This window comes from Pristiophorus japonicus, chromosome 3, assembly GCF_044704955.1.
Source record: "Pristiophorus japonicus isolate sPriJap1 chromosome 3, sPriJap1.hap1, whole genome shotgun sequence".
NCBI classification, from domain to species: domain Eukaryota; kingdom Metazoa; phylum Chordata; class Chondrichthyes; family Pristiophoridae; genus Pristiophorus; species Pristiophorus japonicus.
In genome coordinates this window covers 110,915,730-110,942,100 of record NC_091979.1, presented here as the reverse complement: position 1 = coordinate 110,942,100, position 26,371 = coordinate 110,915,730, and the positions used below count along the sequence as shown (strand labels likewise).

Genomic DNA, 26,371 nt, shown 5'->3' with positions numbered 1-26,371 from the left:
GTGCACAAATGTTTCAATCTAAATTTATCAGACAATCATAGTTCCAGCCCACTCCAGTTGCGGTTTGATGGCTGAAGAATTAAGACAACATAAGAAATAGGAGCAGGAGTAAGCCATACGGCCCCCCGAGCCAGCTCTGCCATTTAATATGATCATGGCTGATCCGATCATGGACTCGGGTCCACTTCCCTGCCCACTCTCCAGAACCCCTTATTCCCTTATCGTTTAAGAAACTTAAATTTATTCAATGTCCCAGCTTCCACAGCTCTCTGAGGCAGCGAATTCCACAAATCCACAACCCTCAGAAGAAATTTTTCTTCATCTCAGTTTTAAATGGGCGGCCCCTTATTCTAAGATTATGCCCTCTAGTTCTAGTCTCCCCTATCAGTGGAAACATCCTCTCTGCATCCACCTTATCAAGCCCCCTCATAATCTTGTACGCTTTGATAAGATCACCCCTCAGTCTTCTGAATTCCAATGAGTAGAGGCCCAACCTTTCCTCATAAGTCAACCCCCTCATCTCTGGAATCAACCTTGTGAACCTTCTCTGAACTGCCTTCAAAGCAAATATATCCTTTCGTAAATATGGAAACTAAAATTGCATGCAGCATTCCATGTGTGACCTCACCAATACCTTATTTTGCTGTAGCAAGACTTCCCTGCTTTTTTTACTCCATCCCCTTTGCAATAAAGGCCAAGATTCCATTGGCCTTCCTGATCACTTGCTATACCTTTTTGTGTTTCATGCACAAGTACCACCAGGTCTCGCTGTTCTGCAGCACTTTACAATCTTTCTCCATTTAAATAATAACTTGTTCTTTGATTTTTTTCTGCCAAAGTGCATGACCTCACTCTTTCCAACATTATACTCCATCTGCCAAATTTTTGCCCACTCACTTAGCCTGTCTATGTTCTTTTGCATGGGATGCTGTATGCATACAATGGGTTGCACATTTCTGATATTGTACTAAGGAACAGAAACATTTGCTTAGAACAAATAATGTGCATTTGTCCCTTGTGCAGCAATATAACAATATATTTTACCTGCCAGTTGGGGGAGCTGTATGCCTTATTCTACAGTTTTTTTTGAGGAAATGATTATGCTCCTACAGTTTGAAACAGCCTACTAAATCCTGGATGATGCTCTTAACGATGAACTTTCAAGAATGCCTGGCTGAGGAGCAGAATGGTTAGAATTTAAAAGCTTGCATGTACTTAATTTTTGGTGCCAGAAGTTGTGCAAGATCGTAAATCCTAAATAACACAATGCAGGTAAAGATTCTCGGCAATTAATGTTCTTTTGTAACAGAAGATTACCAAATGGGAGGAAGGCTAGTGATTAAAACAGGTAAGTTGTAAATGTATATGTTTTTTAAAAAAAAAGGAAGCTGTCATTATTCAGAGTTCAGATAAACATCAATATCACTAATTCTTGCTCCTTTTGCTTAACTATTTAAATTTGTTATGGTTAACATTTTAAAGTTTTTAAGCCTATGTAGTGCTTTATTTTCTCTTCCATGACTCCCTACTGAAGCCATTAATCACCAATGTGGATCATTGCCAGAAGCTTTCTAAAAATCAAATATATAATGTCAAATGCATTTACCCTGTCTGCTGTAACCATCAGCTTAGATTAGGATGATTTTGCCTTCCTGAATCCAATTAGAATCTTTTTTAAAAACCTGTGCTTTTTCATGCTTTTTTTAAATGTCTGTTTAATTTATTTTGTTGCAATTACACGACACAAGATTAGTGCCACCAGTTTCGGTGGCAAAAGATGTAATGCGTTTTTTCTAACCCTGACGGCATTTGGAAGAATGCTTTTCTTAAGTTACATCTTGCATTTTTAATAATAAAATCCCCATTTGGTGAGATAACTTGTCTGAATGCCTCGAAGAAACTTGCTTATTTTTTTATAACATTATTTTCATCACTTAGACACAAGATGGCAGTATGTGCTTTCAGTTCCAAATGCTTCAGCAAACCCCATGTACAAAAAAAGACTGATTTAAAAATTCTATTGCCTATTACTATTTACTAATCTGCTGTTGTTGAAAGGTATTTTAATTGCTGTCTGTTTAAAATTTATATATATATATCAATATCAAGGGAGGACAGGCGGACCAACATCAGTGTCCTCGTCCAGGCTAACATCTCCAGTATTGAAGCACTGACCACACTCAATCAGCTTCACTGGGCAGGCCACATAGTTCGCATGCCATATACGAGACTCCCTAAGCAAATGATTTATGCGGAGCTCCTTCATGGTAAACGAGCCAAAGGTGGGCAGCGGAAGCGTTACAAGGACACCCTCAAAGCCTCCCTGGTAAAGTGCGACATCACCACGGACTCCTGGGAGACCCTGGCCGAAGACCGCCCGAGGTGGAGAAAGTGCATCCAGGAGGGTGTTGAGTTCTTCGAGTCTCAACGCAAAAAGCGTGAAGAGGTCAAGCGCAGGTAGCGGAAGGAGCGCGCGGCAAACCAGCCCCACCCACCTCTTCCCTCGACGAATGTCTGTCCCACTTGTAACAGGGTGTGTGGCTCTCGTATCGGACTGTTCAGCCATCAAAGAACTCACTTTGGGAGTGGAAGCAAGTCTTCCTCGATTCCGAGGGACTGCCTATGATAATGATATACATATCCATCCCCAGGGTTAGGAAAGTAAAAATTGGTCACCATTCTTGCTTTTGGTTTTTAGCCAGCAACCCTGCTGGAAGTGTGGATATTGGGCGGATAGCTAAGAAACATTCGTTGTTAAGATTCATATGTGATGTTTGGGCACTTGAATGAGGAACAGGAGGGACTGTGGAATTGTATCCCTGTCTTCAGGAATGGGAGAGTTAACGATTTGGCAAGTGGGAGAAAGCAACTCTAAAAGTATTTGCTCTATATCTACAAGTGCAATTGCAAGCTTCACAAATGGGTACATTATTTGCTGCAAGTAGGATCATAGAAATTTATGGCACAGAAAGAGGCCATTTGGCCCATTGTGTCTGTGCCGGCCGAAAAAGAGCTATCCAGCCTAATTCCACTTTCAGCTCTTGGTCGGGCACTTGAAGTGCATCTTCAAGTACTTTTTAAATGCAATGAGAGTTTCTGCCTTTGCCACCCTTTCAGGCAGAATTCCAGACCACCACCACCCTCTGGGTGAAAAAAATTCTCCTCAACTCCCTTCTCTACCAATGACTTCAAATTTATGTCCCTTGGTATTGACCTCTGCAATGGGAAATAAGTCCTTCCTATCCATTCTATCTAGACCCTCATAATTTTATGCACCTCAATTAAGTCTCTGCTCAGCCTCCCCTGTTCCAAAGAAAACAACTCCAGCCTAACCAATCTTTCCTCACAGCTAAAGTTTTCCGGTTCTGGCAATATCCTCGTAAATCTCCTCTATCCCTTCTAGTGCAATCACATCTTTCCTGTATGTGTCCAGAGCTATACACCGTACTCTAGCTGTGGCTTAATTATAGTTGTGGCCTAACTTTCATGTTTTATACAGTTCAAGCATACCCTCCCTGCTCTTGTATTCTATGCCTCGGCTAATAAAGGAATAATAAGTATTTATTTAATGGCACTTGGGGAGTTAGTTGTGCTAACTTTTTCTGTTTTTCATTAAATAAAATGTGCATCAAATTATTGACATTCTAATCAGTTATTCACAGTTTATAGGATAAAATGTTTTTGAGAAATGACTTGTTTTTGGTGAACTTGGCTCTCTGTGTATTGCATGGCATTGGGTAAGTTTTGCTTTTTAAAAAAAAAAGTTTATGCCAATGTATGATTATTTTACAGTATGAATGCATTGCATCAAAAATACAAGTGACTAAGTTATACACTAGTATTTTTGTGTCTCATCACAGTCTCCTCTCTGGTTAGCCTATTCTTCTGTATTTATTAAAATTGTCAGTAGCACATCTGCTTAATGGGAAGGTCAATTTAAAGGAAACATTTGTTTAACCATTTTTTTCCTTCATTTTCTTCTCCCTGGGTCCATCGCATTGAGTTTGCTTAGTGGAAATTTGTATAAAGGGAGCAATCAATTCAACAGAGGAATATTCTGTGCGGTTTTTGGTTAATATACTTTGGTTTATTCCATGTTTACGCAAGAAATACATTGCCACAACAGCTGCTCTTTTCTGTAGAAACTGAAAAGGTCATATGGAATACTACAGTCGAAGCTTCATCACATTGCTGCACCCCGCAGAATTTTTTCTCTGACCGTATTGTCATGTGGTGTATTAAACAGAATTTCAGATATCTAGATAACCAGCACAATTTGCTGAGATATTCCTGTGCTCTTAACAACACTGGAAGTTATGGTGGTGAGGCGCCTGTCCTTATTACTGTTGCATCTCTGCACCCTGTTGGTGTGCCACGTAATGTTAAAAAAAAAATGTTTACTTTAAAAGAACAAAAATTTAGGTTTAATGCAATTTCTCAGTAAAAGATTGTAATCATATACTCTTCTTTAATGGCATTGGCAAATCTGTACTGATTGTTTTCATCCTTTGATTAGCTGATGTCTGGAATCAAGAGTTTGACCCGATTATGGTGATTCTAAGAACAGTATATCGCAGAGATGTTCAGTCTGCAATGGATAGATACATGGGATTGTAAGTATACTTGGTATTGTATGAAACTGTTGCAATATTTTGAGGCAGCAAGTTATTGTAACGTGCTTTGTTTGCAGTATTTTGTTTCTGGTTGTAAATTTTAATATATTTGGTTTTAAATGCACTCTATTTTAATAAGCTTATAATTCTAGTTTTGCAACAATTCTATTTACATTTTTGTAATGAAATATTTTCTGTAAAACTGTAGAGATGTTGCTACAAGGCGTATTTAGCATATTTATACCAATGCATTATAGAACAAATTGTACCATGTGCTAATATGAAGTAATGTTGCTTTTAATTTATTGTCTCAAATTGTTCACATCACTACCATTACTAGTGATGGAACTGAAAGCACTTCACCCTAATCTGTGCAGCTCTGAATTCTGTAATTGTAGAATAAGCTTGTAGTAATTACTGTTGGCAGTGATTATGGAGTTGCAAGGGCCAGTTTTTTAGTGGTAAAATTGCATTACATTGAATGCTGTACTTTTCCGATCGCTTGTCGTGAGTGATCAGTACTAATTGGTTGTGCTAGTCATATTCCAGAGAAGATAGAAGAGAAGAGCCCACTTTGCCATTTGAGCTACTGTGCAGCACTGCACAGCACCTTTAAGAGCTCTTTGATCAACTGCTTTTCCTTTTACTCTTGACTCTACCCTTAAAAAAAAATGCTTCACAGATCAGCCTTGATTTAGTCCCCAAACTGGTGCTTTAGCAGAGTGATGCTTTACTGTTGTCCGCCATGGCTCAGTGGGTAGCATCCTCGCCTGAGTCAGAAGGTCGTGGTTTCAAGTCCCACTCCACAGACTTGAGCACAAAAATCTGGACTGATGCTACTGCATTGTCTTTCAGGTGAGATGTAAAACCAAGACCCACATGGTGCTCTCTCTCAAGTAGACTTAAGATCCTATGGCACTATTTTGAAGAGCAGGTGATTTCTCCCCAGTAACCTGGCTAATATTTATCCCTCAATCAATATCACTAAAACAGATTATCTTGTCATTATCACATTGCTGTTTGTGGGGAGCTTGCTGTGCACAATTTGGCTGCTGTGTTTCCTATATTACAACAATGATGACATTGCTAAACTACTTCATTGACTGTAAAGCGCTTTGGGATGTCCGGTGGTCATGAAAGGCACGATATAAATGTAAATCTTTGGTCACTGCGTTGTATTTTTAATAACTATGCATCAGTGACTGTCAGTTTAAACAGCTGAGAGACAAGTTTTAATACTGTTCATTTCTTGAACAGTCAACCTCGGGAATAGTTCTTAAATCAAGGATTGCACATCAACTATTTAAACTGTTGGTTTGCATTGCTCAGCTATTCAATAATGCTACTCATTGGCACTTTAAGCACAACAGCATTTTGTAAAAACAGAAAATGCTGGAAATACACAGCAGGTCAGTCAATCAACATCTGTAAAGAGAAAAGCCAAGTTTTGTCATTTGAGTGTGTACATTTTGCCAGAACAATTTTGTTCCGGCAGAGCTCATTCCATGCCAGAGGAGCAGCATGCCTGAATTGAAGAGATCCAAATTAAGAAAATGGCTCCAGCAACTTTTGCCTCCTGTATCCCTAAGCTGCGATTTAGCTTTCAATCTCTTCGCAGTGATGCTCTTTTACATGGCCTTCTCAAAGTGCAGGTACATTTATTTCTCTGGAAAGCTGAAGAGTGGTCATAGAAAAGAAAGAAGGACTTGCATTTATATAGTGCCTTTCAGGACCAGCGGATGTCTCAAAGCGCTTTACAGCCAATGAAGTACTTTTGGAGTGTAGTCACTGTTGTAATGTGCGCACAGCAAGCTCTCGCAAACAGTAATGTGATAATGGCCAGGACACGGGATAACTCCCCTGCTCCTCTTCGAAATAGTGCCATGGCATCTTTTACGTCCAGAGAGAGCAGACGGGGCCTCGGTTTAATGTCTCATCTGAAAGACGGCACTTTCGACAGTGCAGAGCTCCCTCAGCACTGCAATGTGTCAGCCGAGATTTATGTGCGAAAGTCCCTGAACCCACAACCGACTGACTCCGAGGCAAGTGTGCTACCCACTGAGCCACAGCCGACAAGGAAACTTTCTCCCAAAATGCAGAAATAAATGCTTTCACAAATCACAACGATGACATCATTAGGCCAGAAAAACAAAATCAAGATTGTACCACTTTGTACCATTAGGACTGGAGACTTATGACACATTCTGAACCTAAGGGTCTTTCTGAAGAAACTCATGGTGATATTACTGGAGTGTGTCGACGAGTAATTGATCGTCAGTGCAGCAGAAATTAATTGCAGGAATTTCTCCATTTGGCCTTATGTCTGCATCCATGGTACTCAGAGTCCTTTTTCATAGCACCAGTCCTTCTCAGACAGTGGAAACAATATTTGGGCAATTGGCTCATTGGCCTTGAGGCTACCACCATGAATTTGCATGCGAGACCAAATTTGTTCACGTCAAGAAAAGTCCAAGCTATAGGCAATGCTGGATAAATTCTTCATAAGCATTGAATCCATACTGCTTTAGGAGTTGTCGAATTTCTACTAGCCTTTTTTTAGGACTTAGCAACTTGAATGCTCGCTCTTCTGGAATTGCAAGGATTCCTGCTGAATCCAGTGGTCATACCAAGGAAAATTTCTCCTGAGAACTTCAGAAACATTTGATCTAGGGGTTGATGGCTATTTTCATGGTACCAGATGGAAAACTCTTTGGCTACTTACGGGGAGGGGGGGTGGGATAGGAGGCAATGTTTAGCGGCCGGGAAACACAGCCAGTTGTCGTGGTGCATATAGGTACCAACGATATAGGTAAAAAAATGGGATGAGGTCCTACAAGCTGAATTTAGGGATCTAGGAGTTAAATCAAAAAGTAGGACCTCAAAGGTACTAATCTCAGGATTGCTACCAGTGCCACGTGCTAGTCAGAGCAGGAATCGCAGGATAGCTCAGAAGAATACGTGGCTTGAGGAATGGTGCAAGGGGGAGGGATTCAAATTCCTGGGACATTGGAGCTGGTTCTGGGGGAGGTGGGACCAGTACAAACCAGACAGTCTGCACCTGGGCAGAACTGGAACCAATGTCCTAGGGGGAGTGTTTGCTAGTGCTGTTGGGGAGGAATTAAACTAATATGGCGGGGATGGGAATCTATGCAGGGAGACAGATGGAAGTGAAATGGGGGCAGAAGCAAAAGGTAGAAAGGAGATGAGCAAAGGTGGAGGGCAGAGAAATCAAAAAGGGCCACATTACAACGTAATTCTAAAAGGACAAAGTGTTTTTTAAAAAAAACAAGCCTGAAGGCTGTGTCTCAATGCGAGGGGCATTCGTAATAAGGTGGATGAATTAACTGTGCAGATAGCTGTTAACGGATATGATGACATGGCTCCAGGGTGACCAAGCCTGGGAACTCAACATCCAGGGGCATTCAATATTCAGGAAGGATAGACAGAAAGGAAAAGGAGGTGGGATAGCGTTGCTGGTTAAAGAGGAAATTAACGCCATAGTAAGGAAGGACATTAGCTTGGAGGATGATGTTGAATCTGTATGGGTAGAACTGCAGAACGCCAAAGGGCAGAAAACGCTAGTGGGAGTTGTGTACAGTGGTAGTGAGGTTGGGGACGGCATCAAACAGGAAATTAGGGATGCGTGCAATAAAGGTACAGCAGTTATCGTGGGTGACTTTAATCTACATATAGATTGGGCTAACCAAACTGGTAGCAACACGGTGGAGGAGGATTTCCTGGAGTGTATAAGGGATGGTTTTCTAGACCAATATGTCGAGGAACCAACTGGAGGGCGGGCCATCCTAGACTGGGTGATGTGTAATGAGAGAGGATTAATTAGCAATCTTGTTGTGCGAGGCCTCTTAGGGAAGAGTGACCGACCGTAATATGGTACAATTCTTCATTTAACATGGAGAGTGACGCAGTTAATTCAGAGCCTCGGGTCCTGAACTTAAAGAAAGATAACTTCGATGGTATAAGACGTGAATTGGCTAATATAGACTGGTGAATGATATTTAAAGGGTTGACGGTGGATAGGCAATGGCAGACATTTAAAGATCACATGGATGAACTTCAACAATTCTACATTCTTGTTTGGCGTAAAAATAAAACTGGGAAGGTGGCTCAACCGTGGCTAACAAGGGAAATTCGGGATAGTATTAAATCCAAGGAAGAGGCATATAAATTGGCCAGAAAAAGCAGCAAACCTGAGGACTGGGAGAAATTTAGAATTCAGCAGCGGAGGACAAAGGGTTTAATTCGGAGGAGGAAAATAGAGTATGAGAGTAAGCTTGCAGGGAACATAAAAACTGACTGCAAAAGCTTCGATAGATATGTGAAGAGAAAATGATCAGTGAAAACAAATGTAGGTCCCTTGCAGTCAGAATCAGGTGAATTTATAATGGGTAGCAAAGAAATGGCAGACCAATTGAACAAATATTTTGGTTCTGTCTTCACTAAGGAAGACACAAATAACCTTCCGGAAATTCTGGGGGACTAAGAGTCTAGCGAGAAGAAGGAACTGAAGGAAATCCTTATTAGTCAGGAAATTGTGTTAGGGAAATTGATGGGACTGAAGGCCGATTAAATCCCCAGGGGCTAAGAGTCTGCATCCCAGAATACTTAAGGAAGTGGCCTTAGGAATAGTGGATGCATTGGTGATCATTTTCCAACATTCTATAGATTCTGGATCAGTTCCTATAGATTGGAGGGTAGCTAATGTAACTCCACTTTTTAAAAAAAAAAAGGAGCAAGATAGAAAATGGAATTATAAACCGGTTAGCCTGACATCGGTAGTAGGGAAAATGTTGGAATCAATTATTAAAGACGTAATAGCAGCGCATTTGGAAAGCAGTGCCAGGATCATTCCAAGTCAGCATGGATTTATGAAATGGAAATCATGCTTGACAAATCTTCTGGAATTTTTTGAGGATGTAACTAGTAGAGTGGACAAGGGAGAACCAGTGGATGTGGTGTATTTGGACTTTCCAATGGCTTTTGACAAGGTCCCACACAAGAGATTAGTGTGCAAAATCAATGCACATGGTATTGGGGGTAATGGATTGACGTGGATAGAGAATTGGTTGGCAGACAGGAAGCAAAGAATAGGAATAAACGGGTCCTTTTCATAATGGCAGACAGTGACTAGTGGGGTACCGCAAGGTTCAGTGTTGGGACCCCAGCTATTTACAATATACATTAATGATTTAGACAAAGGAATTGAATGTAATATCTCCAGGTTTGCAGATGTCATTAAGCTGGGTGGCAGTGTGAGCTGTGAGGAGGATGCTAAGAGGCTGCAGGGTGACTTGGACAGGTTAGGTGAGCTGGCAAATGCAGTATGATGTAGATAAATGTGAGGTTATCCACTTGGGTGGCAAAAACAGGAAGGCAGAATATTATCTGAATGGTGACAGATTAGGAAAAGGGGAGGTGCAACGAGACCCGTATGTCATGGTATATCAGTCATTGAAAGTTGGCATACAGGTACAGCAGGCAGTGAAGGCAAATGGCATGTTGGCCTTCATAGTGAGAGGATTTGAGTATAGGAGCAGGGAGGTCTTACTGCCTTGGTGAGGCCACACCTTGAATATCGTGTACAGTTTTGGTCTCCTAATCTGAGGAAGGACATGCTTGCTATTGAGGTAGTGCAGCGAAGGTTCACCAGACTGATTCCCGGGATGGCAAGACTCACCTATGAAGAAAGACTGGATAGACTAGGCTTATATTCACTGGAATTTAGAAGAATAAGAGGGGATCTCATAGAAACATTTAAAATTCTGACAGGATTGGACAGGAAGAATGTTCCCGATGTTGGGGAAGTCCAGAACCAGGGGTCACAGTCTGAGGATAAAGGGTAAGCCATTTAGGACGGAGATGAGGAGAAACATCTTCACTCGGAGAATTGTGAACATGTGGAATTCTCTACCACAAAGCTGTTCAGGCTAGTTCGTTAGATGTATTCAAAAGGGAGTTAGATGTGGCCCTTATGGCTAAAGGGATCAAGGGGTATGGAGCGAAAGCAGGAATGGGATACTGAAGTTGCATGTTCAGCCATGATCATATTGAATGATGATGCAGGGTCGAAGGGCCGAATGGCCTATTCCTGCACCTATTTTCTATGTTTCTATGTTACAGCATCGTGCACTGGCTAATTTCTGCAACAAAATCCTTCCTTTTCAGCTTCTGCCTTTGCACCAAACATCTCCACATCCTTGCTGTTCTCAATATTCACTAATTCACCTTTGCATGACTCCACCAACTTCATAACCCAGCTTATCACTCTCAAACTCACCCTCGACATTAACCACACTCATGCCCATCCCTTTAATCTTATCACATGTGCTCTCAAGACCTCCATAGTCTCTGTCATTTGAAACATAGAAACATAGAAAATAGGTGCAGGAGTAGGCCATTCGGCCCTTCAAGCTTGCATCACCATTCAATAAGATCATGGCTGATCATTCACCTCAGTACCCCTTTCCTGCTTTCTCCCCACACCCCTTGATCCCTTTAGCCGTAAGGGCCATATCTAACTCCCTCTTGAATATATCCAATGAACTGGCATCAACAACTCTCTGCGGCAGGGAATTCCACAGGTTAACAACTCTGAGTGAAGAAGTTTCTCCTCATCTCAGTCCTAAATGGCTAACCCCTTATCCTTCGACTGTGTCCCCCGGTTCTGGAAGAGATGTCTCTGACAATTCCTTATTTCCATACTTATACACACCCCATCGCTGCCTTTAGCCCCTTTACTGTCACTTTCTGCCCATGGAAAAAAGTATCCCTAAATTTATTATCAAGCAATTCTGTCCTGCTCTGCTGTTATGGTGGCGGAGAGCGAGCAGCTCCGAGGAAATTTCCTGCCCATATCTTCAGTTGCTTGTTCCAGTCTCTGTGGTTTTTCCCATTTCCCCATCCTTGGTGCCCAATGCATCCTCTTCCTCTTTGTTGTAAAGTGCTCTGACATGTCTTCCTGCATGTAAAAGTCACTGGGGCCGAAATTGCCCCCCGACTGAAAGGAGGCAGATTTTTTAAAAAGATTTTTCTCTGCCCCCATCCATGGGGCGGAGAGTGGAACAAAATTGAGCTCTTTGGGGGGAAAAAAAAATCTTCCGTGCGGTGTTCAGGGCAGAAGGTGGTGTGGAGCGGGGCGGACGTCGGTCGGTGTCATCAGCGCCGCACTGATGACGTCAGTGTAGCGTGGACATCCCACGTCGCATTGATGCATAGCGATGTCCCTCCCTTTCAGTTGAAGTGGAGGGCCGCTGTGAACTCTGCAGCCACGTTAGTGGCATCCACTGGGCCACCAGGAATGGTTTCGGCGGCCCAGCACCCAAGAGGGGATGCCAGGCTGCCTGTCAATGGCCCGGACGAACCCGTGGCCGCCATTGTCGGGCCGACCTTGAAGTCGGCCGACAATTAAAATAAAATGGCGGCCGCGGCAGTGCGCCCTCCCCTTAAAGGGTGGATGCGCCACGCAGCCACAGGCAGCTTCTCACAGGGGAAATGTGTGGGGGGGGGGGGGGCTACTGAGCAGCAGCCCCTCTGCTTTTTCGGGACAATTTCCCACGGGCGGAAAGGGGATCGCCACCGGTCGGTAAGGGGTCGACGGCACAGGAACACTGCCGGGGCAGGAACGTCCACTGCCCCAAAAATAAATGAGGGCAATATTGCAATTGTCGGCAACTCTGCGCCGACCAAGTGGTGAGTGCTTTCCGCACCGTAACCGCCTCTTTAAAAATAAAGGGGGCAATTTTGGGCCCACTATGTTAATGCGAGTTGTATTGAAAATTCCACCATCTTTCAGAATAGCTGTAAAAGTATGCTCCATTAATTCGTCTTATTCACATTAATCTAACTGTTGCAATACAAAGCACGATGACTGCCAAAGTATCCATTTTGGTTGAATAATTATCATCACTACATAAGAACATAAGAAATAGGAGCAGGAGTGGGCCATTTGGCCCCTCGAGCCTGCTTCACCATTCAATAAGATCATGGCTGATCTGATCCTGGCCTCAATTCCATTTCCCTGCCCGCTCCCATAACGCTTGACTCCCTTATCATAGAAAAATCTGTCTGTCTATGTTTCTATGTAAATATGAGTTTCTGAAAGGTTCTGCTGAAATTAACAGCAGGACCTGATTAACATTTTGGACTCCGTTTCCTGGTTGCAGCCAGCCAGATTGAGGCTGTTTGGCAGGTAGGCCTGAAGTACCGAGTGAGGGAGGGACAGATCCTAGAAACATCGAAAATAGGTGGAGGAGTAGGCCATTCGAGCCTGCACCACCATTCAATATGATCATGGCTGATCATGCACTTCAGTACCCCATTTCTGCTTTCTCTCTTGATCCCTTTAGCCGTAAGGGCTACATCTAATTCCCTTTTGAATATATCTAATGAACTGGCCTCAACAACTTTCTGTGGTGGAGAATTCCACATGCTCACAAGTCTGAGTGAAGAAGTTTCTCCTCATCTCGGTCCTAAATGGCTTTACCGCTTATCCTTAGACTGTGACCCCTGGTTCTGGACTTCCCCAACATCAGGAACATTCTTCCTGCATCTAACCTGTCCAATCCCGTCAGAATTTTAAATGTTTCTATGAGATCCCCTCTCATTCTTCTAAATTCCAGTGAATATAAGCCAAGTCGATCTTCATATGTCAGTCCTGTCATCCCAGGAATCAGTCTGGTGAACCTTCGGTGCATTCCCTCAATAGCAAAAATGTCCTTCCTCAGATTCGGAGACCAAAACTGTACACAATATTCAAGGTGTGGCCTCACCAAGGCCCTGTACAACTGCAGTAAGACCTCCCTGCTCCTATACTCAAATCCCCTAGCTATGAAGGCCAACATGCCATTTGCCGCCTTCACCGCCTGCTGTACCTGTATGCCAACTTTCAATGACTGATGTACCATGACATACAGGTCTCGTTGCACCCCCCTTTTCCTAATCTGTCGCCATTCAGAAATCTGCCTTCCTGTTTTTACCACCAAAGTGGATAACCTCGCATTTATCTACATTATATCGCATCTGCCATGTATTTGCCCACTCACCTAACCTGTCCAAGTCACCCTGCAGCCTCTTGGCATCCTCCTCACAGCTCACACTGCCACCCAGCTTAGTGTCATTTGCAAACTTGGAGATATTACACTCAATTCCTTTGTCTAAATCATTAATGTATATTAATAACTGGGATCCCAGCACTGAACCTTGCGGTACCCCACTAGTCACTGCCTGCCACTCTGAAAAGGACCCATTCATTCCTACTCTTTGCTTCCTGTCTGCCAACCAGTTCTCTATCCACGTCAGTATATTACCCCCAATACCATGTGCTTTAATTTTGCACACTAATCTCTTGTGTGGGACCTTTTCAAAAGCCTTTTGAAAGTCTAAATACACCACATCCACTGGCTCCCCCTTGTCAATTCTATTAGTTACATCCTTAAAAAATTCTAGAAGATTTATCAAGTACAAATCATGGGTCGATGGAGGACATCGGTGGCCGGGCGGGTGGGGTGATTGCGGGGAGTCTTAACAGCTAGCCTGGTGGGGGCGCGGGAGGGGTGGGGGCACGCAGCCTCATTGAAATGGGACTACCTCCAGAGAGCAAGTTAGTTGCCCACACCCCAAACCCGCCTCTGTTAAAACTGGAAGTGGGCGCATTAGAGGGTAGGTTAGGGTCGGGTTTCCCATTTTATTTTCAAGCTCACCATATTGGAGGCTCTGGTGACTGCTTCAGTGGAAGTTCTGACTGTTACCATCATGGCTATGGGGTACAGCATATCCTCTGGCTTTCAAAGCACGAAGTCAGCATGGATAGGGGATTTGAGAAAGTCGCATTGTTCCTGGATATGCTCTTGCGCAGAGCAGTGGGACTGCTGAGTCTCAGCCTCGTGAGATTGGCATTTGTACCATGGGAGAGGTACATGCTGTCTTCTCTCTGAGGACAGCAAGCCTGCTCCCCTGCCACACTTCCAACTTGTACTCTTGTTGGTGCCAGACAGCAAACTATGGCTGTTTGCTCTGACGACAGCCCGCAGCTGGACCCTCTACAGCCAGATCTACCCTAGTCCGTCCACCATGCCTATCTAAGGAATCCTCAATGGAGGTATAGCAGTTTTCCACTTCCCTTGTAATCACTGGGGATCCTACCCATTGGAGCACTTAGGACATAAGAAATAGGAACACGGTCTGTCGAGCCTGCTCCGTCATTTAACACAATCATGGCTGATCTGATCATGGACTCATGTCCACTTCCCTACCCGCTCCCCATAACAAGCAAACAAGCACAGAAGACAGGCACTCAAGCTTTGCTCGAGGGTGATTTATAGTTTTCTATGTTCAGTCTAAGCAACTGTCAACTGAAGAGTGTAGTAAACTTTTTTTGCCAGATTGCTGTTGGTCATATTTTTTAGCTATGTAAGGACTAGAAGTTGGATGGACTAGAACCCATGAAGTTGAATTGGGCCAGGTGAATGGAGGGACTGTTGGTGTATTGTGGAGGGAAGGGAATATTTGAGCATCTGATCAACAAGTTTCTGCCTGAGGGCTCTGGCAGCACTGCTGGTCATTGTTCTTCCTATGCAGCCTCCGCTTCCTGATTTTTTTTTTTCCCCCCCAACACCTCCCTTCCTGTACCTGGACGACCTCATGCTTTTGCGACTCCAATACCTGCCTCCTTTGCACACGAAGTTTTGCACCATGCAGCACACACTATCTTTTAACACTCGCTCTCATCTATATTGAAGCACTCCTCCAGATCTGTTTAGGCTTTGGAACCTTTGCTTGAGGTTGATGGTCTGTTCTGAGAACCCTGGATCAAGCGTGTGTCTCATTGTATGTATACTGTGCATCTGTGCCCGTGTTCTTGACTGGAGTTGTGAACCAGGTGTTCAGGAGACGGCCCTTATTCACAAGCTGCCAGCAAGTGGAATTGAGTGTAATATCTCCCAAGTTTGCAGATGACACTAAGCTGAATGGCGGTGTGAGCTGTGAGAGGCTAAGAGGCTGCAGGGTGACTTAGACAGGTTAGGTGAGTGGGCAAATGCATGGCAGATGCAATATAATGTGGATAAATGTGAGGATATCCACTTTGGGGGCAAAAACACGACGGCAGAATATTATCTGAATGATGACAGATTAGGAAAAGGGGAGGTGCAATGAGACCTGGGTGTCATGGTACATCAGTTGGCATGCAGGTACAGCAGGTGGTGAAGAAGACAAATGGTATGTTGGCCTTCATAACTAGGGGAATTGAGTATAGGAGCAGGGAGGTCTTACTGCAGTTGTACAGGGCCTTGGTGAGGCCTCACCTGGAATACTGTGTTCAGTTTTGGTCTCCTAATCTGAGGAAGGACGTTCTTGCTATTGAGGGAGTGCAGCGAAGGTTCACCAGACTGATTCCCGGGATGTCGGGACTGACATATGAGGAGAGACTGGATCGACTAGGCCTGTACTCACTGGAGTTTAGAAGGATAAGAGGGGATCTCCTAGAAACATATAAAATTCTGACGGGACGGGACAGGTTAGATGGAAGAAGAATGTTTCCGATGTTGGGGAAGTCCAGAACCAGGGGACACAGTCTAAGGATAAGGGGTTAGCCATTTAGGACTGAGATGAGGAAAAACTTCTTCACTCAGAGAGTTGTTAACCTGTGGAATTCCCTACTGCAGAGAGTTGTTGATGCCAGTTCATTGGATATATTCAAGAGGGAGTTCGATATGGCCCTTACGGCTATAGGGATCAAGGGGTATGGAGAGAAAGCAGGAAAGGGGTACTGAAATGAATGATCAGCCATGATGATATTGAATAGTGGTGCAGGCTCGAAGGGCCGAATGGCCTACTCCTGCACCTATTTTCTATGTTAACCTGATGGTCTGTGTGGAAGAGAGGGGATATTGAGGACTGGTGCAGGACGAAGGCATCATAAGTAATGCCAGGATACTGGGCACTGACCTGCATAATTTGTTGTCTAGGGTTGTAGACAAGTTGCACATTTAAGAAGGATATCCTTTTCTTGTATTCGAGGGCTTGGTTTTGTGTGGGAGCATGCAGGGCCATGTGGATGTAGTTAATAACCCACTGCACCTGAGGAAATCTAGCCACTTCTGCAAAGCTCTCTCTACTTGCTTGGCATCCTCCATTATGAAGATGATCAATTCTTGTCACCTTGTAAAAAGTGTAATTGTGACCTCCTTGATTGCAGTATACACAGGAAACTGAGAGATGTTACTGATGTCACTTGCTGGATGTTGAAAGGAGCCCAGTGCATAAAAGATCAGAGCCACAGTGACGCTCTTGGCCACATGCAGCGCCAGGATGTCCTGGTGCTGGACTGCAACTCTTAGTTTAGTAGGTTGCAGCTCTCGGTTACTGCCTTCCTCGAGTATCGGAGTCACCTAACGCACTGTTCCTCTAATGTTGAGGTAGGAAATTCAGTTCCTGCCCACCTTCGTAGTGTAACGCCACCTCCACCCTGCACTACTTCGCACTTTTCTAGCAGGCTGTGAAGTTCTCTGCTGTCTTCCATGCTGCTGCCTCTCTCGTTGCAGTTCCAAAGGCAGACCAAGTAGTATACCCATTTGGGAAGGAAAACTCAATCAAGCACGGGCCATCGCACTGCTGAATTAGTCAAAGTAGTGCCAGATTCATGCTTGGAAAAAGGGGCACAACAATGTTGAAACTCTCAAGGCAGCAAGATGAACCAAGAACTGGCTGCATAAAGAAACTGCGCTGTAGATGAACATATTGTACAGATAGTGTGTGTCTGCAGGTGCTACTTTTTTGTCTTGCGCTAGTGACTGGTGCTTCCCTTAAGAGAAAAAGTGTATTTCTTCAGGGAATCTAGGCCAAGTCATGTGGGTTTAGTCACGTGCCTCTTGGCACAAAGCAGATTTGAATGTTTTGGTTCCTTCAAATAACAGGTCATCAATAACCCACTGAGTTCTGATGGATTTCACCACCACATAGTGAGCTTATTGCACACTTGTTTAAATTTCTTCCCCCCCACCCCCCCCCAAGATGTTCCTTTGTTAGGTTACAATTGGGACAGCCCTTTTAATACTGTATAAATGTTAATTTAAAAGGCACATGGACAACTTGCACTGGTAGTTTCTTAGTATTTATTTTCCAATTTAAGCTTACTTTGCCTTAAAGCCCAAATAGCTAACCTTTTTAAAAACAACCTGGAAAGTGCATTTGACCGTAACAAGGAACAATGAAAGATTCAGGTGCTCTCTAAAGGGTAATAATGAGAATTTTTGCTAGCAAATGCCACTCAAATATTTTTTGTAATGTTACTTTACCAGTACTGAATTAAGCTGTTGAGATTTTTGATATATAGCCTGTCACTTCGACTAAATATTACATAGTTTTCACACTGGAACAATTTAATTGTAAATTGAACGGTCACTCCCCTGAGGCAAAAAAGGCAATTCAAGACAGGTAAAAACACAATTCTGTATTCAATGTCCTTCACATTTCTAATAGGCATGTGCTGGTATGTTAATTAAGTATTTCTGTTCCTTTATTGGTGACAGAATTAAAAACAAAGTCAAATATGCTTTTATACTCTTGTCTAGGTATAGGTTCCAGTGAGTTATGTCTATTTTCTATTTAGTAATGTTATGATTTCATTTTCTACTCCTTTCGACAGCCTAAAGCAGACTGGAAAATTCTGTGGTAACCCATGGCCACCATATCGGGAGAGAGCACCTTTAAATCCCAGTTACAAAGGTCTAATGCGAATATTGCATTGTAAAACTTTGCACATTGTGCTGTTTACTCTTCTGTACAAGGTAAAGCATTGACACACAAGTATATTGTATTGAATTCTAACTAGACACGTTAATAGTATTAAACTTCATCAGGACATACGGTAATCATTATAAACTGCATATAAATTTCATACTTATATTGACTCTACAAATCTTGTCCTATCCAATCGATGTCTGTCCAGTCCGAAGAACAGGGCCCAAGTTTCCGTCCTCTGTAAAAACGGCGCACCTCCATAAGATGCACCGACTTTCTAGAATAAAAAGGGCGCCGAAAACTTACCTTGTGATTCTGCGAGCTCCTCAGGACGTCTTCGGCCTTGGTGTGGCACAGCACAAGGGGTTGGGGGCGGAGCCAGGTCCCGGCGCTGAAAACAGTGCTGTGACCTCTGCACATGTGTGCTAGAGTGTGCCCGCATGTGCAGTAGCTCCTCGCAGCCCGAATCTGTGCAGGCTGAGTGGGAGGTGCCCGAAGAACGCTGTCCCTAGCCCTGGCCGAATGGGCTCACCAGGCATTGAAGATTGGGACTCTGGCTTCCCTCCCGTTCAGCTCCCCCCCCCTCCCTCCCTCCCTCCCGTTCAACTCCCTCCCTCCCCCTCCTGTTCAGCCCTTCCCCCTCCTCTTTCTCCCCCTGCCCCCTTCCCCCATCTCTTCTCTCCTCTCGCTGCCCCCCCCCCCGCCTCCCACCTCTCTCTGAGAGAGAGAGAGAGAGAGACACTGAAGGTGGGGTGGCCCATCTCCATGCTGTTGGAGGGCTCCCAGTGCTGCAGTAGGTGAGTAGAAACTTAATTTTTTATTGATTGATTTTTTAAAAATTATTTTAATTTTTCTTTTTTTTGGGATTTTATTGGTTGATTTATTTATCATTTATTATTGATGATGGCTCTTTATTTGTAAAAGTGAAGTGTTTAATGTTTGTAAACTTCCTTCTCTTCCTCCCCTCCCCTCCCAACCCCCATCTCTCGTTCTCTATGCCTGATTTATAAGTGTAGGCAAGGTTTTTCTGAACGTACAACAATCTACACTTACTCCAGTCTAAGTTAGTTTGGAGTAAGTTTTTGCTGTCTAAACTTGCAAAACACGTGTAAGTGGCTGGACACGCCCCCTTTTGGAAAAAAATCTGTTCTAAAATGAAACTATTCTAACTAACTAGAACTGGAGCAAACTAAATGCCGAGAATTGCAATTTCTAAGATGCTCCATTCTAAAGTAGTTGCTTCAAAAAAAATAGGAGCAACTCAGGCCGAAACTTGAGCCCACAGTTTCTAATTCTGATCAACATTGTCAGGCTACACTATAATGATAAATTATGAATGAATTTTTTTGCAGTTCAGATATTGCAAAAAATGGACTGGTTTTACCAAAATGGTGCAAAGTAATTAAAATTCTCTCAATTTCTACATACATCTGCTTTGGTGAATGCATGAGTAGTTATTTTTTATGATGTTGGAGTCTTTACCCCTATTTTTTGGCTACTTTAAACATTAAGTTGTGAATTGCCTTCCAGTTTGAATCTCATTGATTTATCCGTGTTTTATTTTAATCTCATAAACAAGTATCTCATTGAATATGTTAAATGGGCACGTTTTCTCTGTGTGCAGTAAGTATGGAATAACCAAAGTGGTTAGCACACAATGTTCTCTATAATGGAGAGATCTTCACCAATCTTTCTGATATTTTAGTGTTTCTGGCTCTGACTAAATTAATTATACATTGAAAAGGAGGAAATGTTAGTTTTAGGATTGTGGTTTATTTTTGTAGATGTCGATGGATCACCAGAATATGTCTGAACATATACTATGTATGGTATTATACTTGATCGAGCTGGGTCTAGACAACTTACCAGAAGAAACAGTTGAGGAAGAGGTGGGTGAAATGCCTGTACAAAATAAACTAGTTTCAGATAAGCCTCATGCAATACTAAACATATCAGAATAGATAAAATATAATTTGTCCATTATAAATACTTCTGAAAATCCTTATCTTTTGAGTAGACACACGTCAACAAGTAGAAACAACAGCTTTCTGGCTTTGGTGCTGAAATATATGAACATACAAAAATGGCTGGTAGGAAAAGACCAGCAGGTCCAATCTAGCCTGTCCCATACAGTCGTGATGCCTTAAATAAACATATGGCCATGACTATAAATTGATAGGATTGTAAACTTCCTCCATTAATGCTCAGGAACAGTTTATTAAGTTTACCTTGGAGTGTATGCAATGCAAATATTAAAACCGTAGCTAGAGTTATTTTTTGCCTTAAGACTTTCCCCAGTTTATTTTATTATTTAATTTCCTCATCCTGAAATTTCCTCATGTCACACAGAATTTCCTGGCAGAGCTGAAAATCAGCTCCCAAGCTGTGGCCAATGGCATTCTGAAACTTCCAGAAGATATATAAGTCACCTCCTTCCTATTCTTCATTTGAAGAAATGCCTGGCCTCCTCCCAGTACTTCTATGCAGCTAAGATGAATAATTCAGTGATTTAGAGGATAATAGACATGAACCTATGTCCTGACACTCTTGTGTTCCTGTTGCCTATTGTGCCATCCATAGCTAAGCAATTTAATCCAGTTGCACAGTAATCATGAATACAGGTATTGAGTTCATAACGGCTTTGAAAAATGTTGGTTAAACTTGAAATGTGGTATGTCTAATTTGTTGGTATAGTTACAAATTTTCTCTACACAGCAGTTCCTTTGAGTGGGCCTTATCCCCTCTCATCTGGAATCTGTCGGTTTTTGTACACTGCTCTCACAGAAGTGCATCCCCAGGAACAAAACATATTAGGCTAGATTTTCCACGTTTTTTTACATGCTTAACGGCCACTTAACGTCCACTTTACCGCTTAAATGATGTATAATGCCCATATATCGCCCATTTAGCCACAAAATGGAAACTGACGGGCATTTTTTGGAAACTTATCGCCGAGCGTTACTTTCCCCATGTGCGTAACGCCAGGAAAAAAAAATACTGCCCGCCCACTTGTTTTGGAATGGGCAAAATCAACGCCCATAATATCGCCCAGCATTACTTTCTGCACGGAATTAACGCCGAGATTCAGTAATACCGCCTGCCCATTTTTTTTTGTCGTGAAGAGCACATTTGGCAAAACTAACGCCCAGGAGATCACCCACCGTCATTTTCACCACCTCTCTCATCGTCCAAAAAAACGCCCAGAAAAAGTGGAACTGTTCTGAACTAAAGCCAGCGGTGTGGCTGCCATTTTTAAAATCACAGGTCGCTTCATTCAAAAGGTTGCTTCAACTTCGGGGGAGTTTCGATTGGCTCTGGTGTTGTTTTCCAGTGAAGTGACCGTCTCAACAGACATATTTTCAGACTCTGGACTATTGGGGGTTTACTCTAGGTGTATTTTAATGAGGAAATTATTGCTTCTGATCAATCGATATTATACTTTCACTGCAATGAGGCCAGCCATTTCTCAGCCAGCATCGATTAATATGCAGATGCTGATGTGTGCAGATGGCTCAATGTGTGATGCACATCATTATGTCCCCAATTTAAGACGTGCAAGAATGAGGAGGAGGGCTAGACCATACACACCCCACACGTACAGGGAAAAGAGGTCTTACCTCGATGTGTCCGACCACACCTGCCTTTGGAGACTGCGCTTCCACAAGGTGGTGATCAATGAAATATGTGAGCTCATCAGGCCACATATGCAGCTTGACATCAGTATCGGTCGAGGTCAAGGCCACCGCGGCACTGTCTTTCTATGCGTCTGGTTCCTTTCGGGCCTCCGCGGTCGAGATTTTCCCTCTGTCTCACCATGCCACCCATCGCTGCATTAGACAGGTCACGGAGGCACGTATGCGCGAAGGATCGACTTTATCAGCTTCCCCATGACTATGGGGGCTCAGACTGACAGGGCTAGAGCATTTTACCGCATTGCTAAGTTCCCCAGGGTGCAGGAAGCAATACATTGCACTCATATCGCCATGCAGCCACCTTCTCAGGACTCGGAGCTTTCTCGTAACAGAAAAGGATTTCACTCCCTGAAGGTCCAACTAGTTGTCGACCGCAACCAGATCATAATGGCAGTGAATGCCAAATGTCCGGGCAGCTTCGATGAGGCTTGCATCCTGCGTGAGAGCGCTGTCTCTTGACATCTTTTAAGAGTCAGCCACAAGGACAATGCTGGATGCTTGGTGATAACTGTTATGGCCTAGCTACCTGGCTGATGACCCCCCTGCGTTACACCGAGGCTGCGAAGTGATGCAACCAAAGCCTCCGAGACACACGCAATGTAGTCCACAAAACGATAACTGTGCTTAAGAAGCGCTTCAGATGTCTGGACCACTCTGGAGGGGAGCTACAATACAACCCTGAGCAAATAGGTCAATTTGTGGTCGTGTGCTCCATGCTGCATAACCTGGCTATCAGGAGGGGCCAAGAATTGCCAGAAGGGACTGATGCTTCACCTCAGGAGAGAGAGGAAGAGGACGACGAGGGGCTGGATGCTGACAATCAGGCTGGCTATGCAACCATGCCCATGACCCCCTCCAGACCGCAGGAAAGAACCCGTGGTGGCTATATAGCTGCAAGACTCTTGCGTGAGGAGCTGATATTTGAACGATTTGCCTGAAAGAACGTTGCTGTGAGTGACAATGCTGACACACTGCTGGATGTGCAGCTCAGACATCAATGGTGCCTATCACCTTGGTGCCAGTTAAAGTTTACATTGATTGATTGAAGTTAGGTTTTATTTAACACTTTTTCATGTTAAAGAATCGCCAGTGTCTAACAGTTCAGCTATCTGAGACAAATCGCAACAAGGTTATGTTCAATAAAAAAAACTTTTATTCCAACATTGGTCTGAAATCATAAGTATCACAGGCAAAAACACCCAACCCCTGCCCACACCCCACTTTTTCCACCATTGACATCAATCAAATGTTCAACATGTCAAGCAACACAGAATAAAAATGCAAAGCAGGAGGGTGATCCTATCCCCCCATACATTATAACAAGTTGCATACACCCAAATGGAGATATAACACAACCATCTGTGGACATGCACCTCACTTTCCTTCCCCGCCCCCCCCCCCCCCCCTTTTCTTCTCCACACCTCTGACCCCTTCCACTCCTCGTTCCATGGTGCCTGGCCGAGGAGCTCCTCAGGCGGTGCCTCATTGGGGGGGATGAAGACAGAAGCGGTGGTTGCATGGGTATGGGAGCAGGGGGTGCCGAGGGAGCAACATGCTTTGATGCAGAAGCAGGATCTTGATCCTTCGTCTCATCTGTCGTTTACAGTGGTGGTGTGGAACCTAGGGGTGGAGTGCCGCTCTCTGGGACCACTGGGAGGCCCGTGCCAGCAGTGTTCCTGGCTATCCAGGGCCTCCACCATCCGCGGAACGTACTCTGTCACGGTGGCCAGCTGTCGGGATATGCCCCCCAGTGCTTCGATGAGCTGGTCACCAATGTCTGCAGTCCTCCGGGACAACCGTACCATCTCTCCGCTCTAATGTGGCGCTCGTGGACTAGACCTGCCGCGTCCACGAAACCTCCGCAGGGTCAGCGCCATCCTGGGGACAAATGGAGTGCCCTGTGGCGAGGTGTTTGGGGCCGGTACCTCCAGAGTGGAGGCAGGAATGACTGGAGGACCACCAGATGGCCTTGGGATGGAATGGCGATGTAGGTTCCTCGAAGTCTGCGCTCTCACCCGTAGAGAACAGACCCAGCGGATTGACGGGCGCGCTCTCACTCGCAGAGAACAGACCCAGCGGATTGACGGGCGAGAATCGGAGCTCCTCAGCACCAGATGTAGGATCATCCGGAAAGTCGCACCCCGCGCCCCCACCTTCTGGCCTCTGTGATTTTGCCTGGGGCCGCGCTGCTGGCTGAGCTGCAAAGCACAACTGAGGTTATTAGACGAGAAGGGTGTGCTAGGGTCACAAAGTGAGTCCAGCGCTACACACAGCATATGCACGACAAAAGCACCACCGCTATCAAAACCATCACAGACATCACATTTCATGACCATCAACACATTGCATTGCAATGATTTTCATTATGCCAGCATTATTTCTAGGACAATTTTAGAAATCATCTATCATATATGATTGTTCGGATATGAGTGGGTGAGGCACCTATTGACTTTACATCAGGCAATGGTGTAAACTTTACTCATGTAGCATCACTTCAGGGTCTGCAGATGCTTCCATGGCTGTCCGGGTGTGTTTCTCCACGAGTGCGACCACCCGCTCCTCTATGTCAGTGATGTGACTGGTGGCCCCCCACCTGTTCGCCTCTGCACGGACTTCATCGTAGAGAGCTTCTTCTGTAAAAGGTGACAGGACGACATGGCATGAGATCATTGCGTTATATCATTGCTAGGTACTGTCACAGAGACTGATACAACACATAACCGACAGATGTAATCATGGTAATTATCATTCTTTACCTAAAGACGTCACCGTGACCACAGGCTTTGAGTAAAACATTCCCGGTAAAAGTGGAAGACCTCACATCTGCTGATAGTCACTTATGACTGTTACAAATCAAATTATATAAATACATAAGTACATGTAAATAAATGTAATACTCTTGCAGATCCCACGAGGTCGTTCCATCATTTGCGGGATTGGTTGCCCTCATGCACCTCGTTGGTCGCCGATGAGATCACCTCTGCTATCTCGGTCCATATCTTCTGGTAGGTCTTTGGGGTGGGCTTCCCAAGTCCTCCCTGTGTCAAATCACCCCAGCGTAACTCGACCTCCTGCAGGAGGGAGGCATTTGCCTCGTCCGAGAACTTCCTTGCTCTTTTGCGCCCTACAATGTGCTCCTCTCCCACCTCATTGCTCTCTCCAGCGTCAGTCTCCACAGCGTGTTGTGATGCCTCCTCCTCTCCCTCCATTATAGGCCAAATTCGGGCAAATATCTGGCTGGTAACAGCGAATTTTTGTTTCCCTATTTGCTCTAAACTCTCCCTCCTTCCTCCCAAAGCAGTCACACCATACCCACACACGCCTTCAGTCCCTCTCAGCTCCCCCTCTCTGTCTCCTCTTCTGCCCATGCCATGATGACCCTTGACCTCCTGAATTGCGGGAATCGAGCGTTGCAATGCCATTGCTAAGGACGGCAACATTTTACGGCAGATCATCAGCGAGACTTACTGCGAGCGATGTGAAATGGGTGATAGCGTTAACGCCCAATTTCAAAAATGGAGACGAGGTGCTTTGAGAATGGGCGAGAAGCTGACGATCTGAAAACCCATTTTTACTGCCCATGCCGGAAATAACGCCCATTTCTGGACAATATGCCCAAAAGTGTAAAATCTAGTCCATTCTACTTGCAATAATCTGCTTACTGGATTTAACATAATATTGAATTATACAACCAATGTTTCTTTGAAATGATGGACATTACAACAAAGACAAATGATTTACAGACGAAGGCAGTGAGTACCTTTTTATTTCCAACTAAATGGTGATAGGAAACACAAAATATTTGCAAATATTAAAAGTAGAATATGCGTAAACATGAAGTGAAAAAGTTTGCAATGGTCGATTACCTGAAGTAAAAATAACTTCAGTTTGGATATAAGAAGCTCTATAGATTCAATAAACTAAAAGTTCTGTTTTTGGCATAGCAAATTCTGTTTCAGCTTACGAAATTTCTGTTAGAAACATAGACATTTACAGCACAGAAGGAGGCCATTTCGATCTATTGTGTCCGTGCCGGCCGACAAAGCCGCACGGCCCTTAGTCAGCAGCCCTGAAGGTTACATAGAAACCTATGAACAATGGCGGAAAGGCAAAGAGCACCCAGCCCAACCAGTCCACCCCACACAACTGCAACACCCCTTACATTGAAACATTCTACACTCCACCCCAACCAGAGCCATGTGATCTCCTGGGAGAGGCAAAAACCAGATTAAAACCCAGGCCAATTTAGGGGAAAAAAATATGGGAAAATTCCTCTCCGACTCTTCCAGGCAATCGAAACTAGTCCAAGAG

At 44.1% G+C, this 26,371-nt stretch overlaps 1 protein-coding gene across 7 annotated transcripts in view; it reads left to right on the top strand.

Moving 5' to 3' along the window:
- The window catches only part of ubr3 (ubiquitin protein ligase E3 component n-recognin 3), a 439,870-nt gene that overhangs the window by 119,481 nt on the left and 294,018 nt on the right, over positions 1–26,371 (top strand). For all 7 annotated transcript variants that reach the window (XM_070875678.1, XM_070875676.1, XM_070875681.1 and 4 more), the window contains 3 exons: positions 4,517–4,613; positions 18,274–18,415; positions 20,153–20,257. In XM_070875678.1, the coding sequence (XP_070731779.1) occupies positions 4,517–4,613; positions 18,274–18,415; positions 20,153–20,257 (344 nt within the window). The remainder of the gene's footprint in view (positions 1–4,516; positions 4,614–18,273; positions 18,416–20,152; positions 20,258–26,371) is intronic.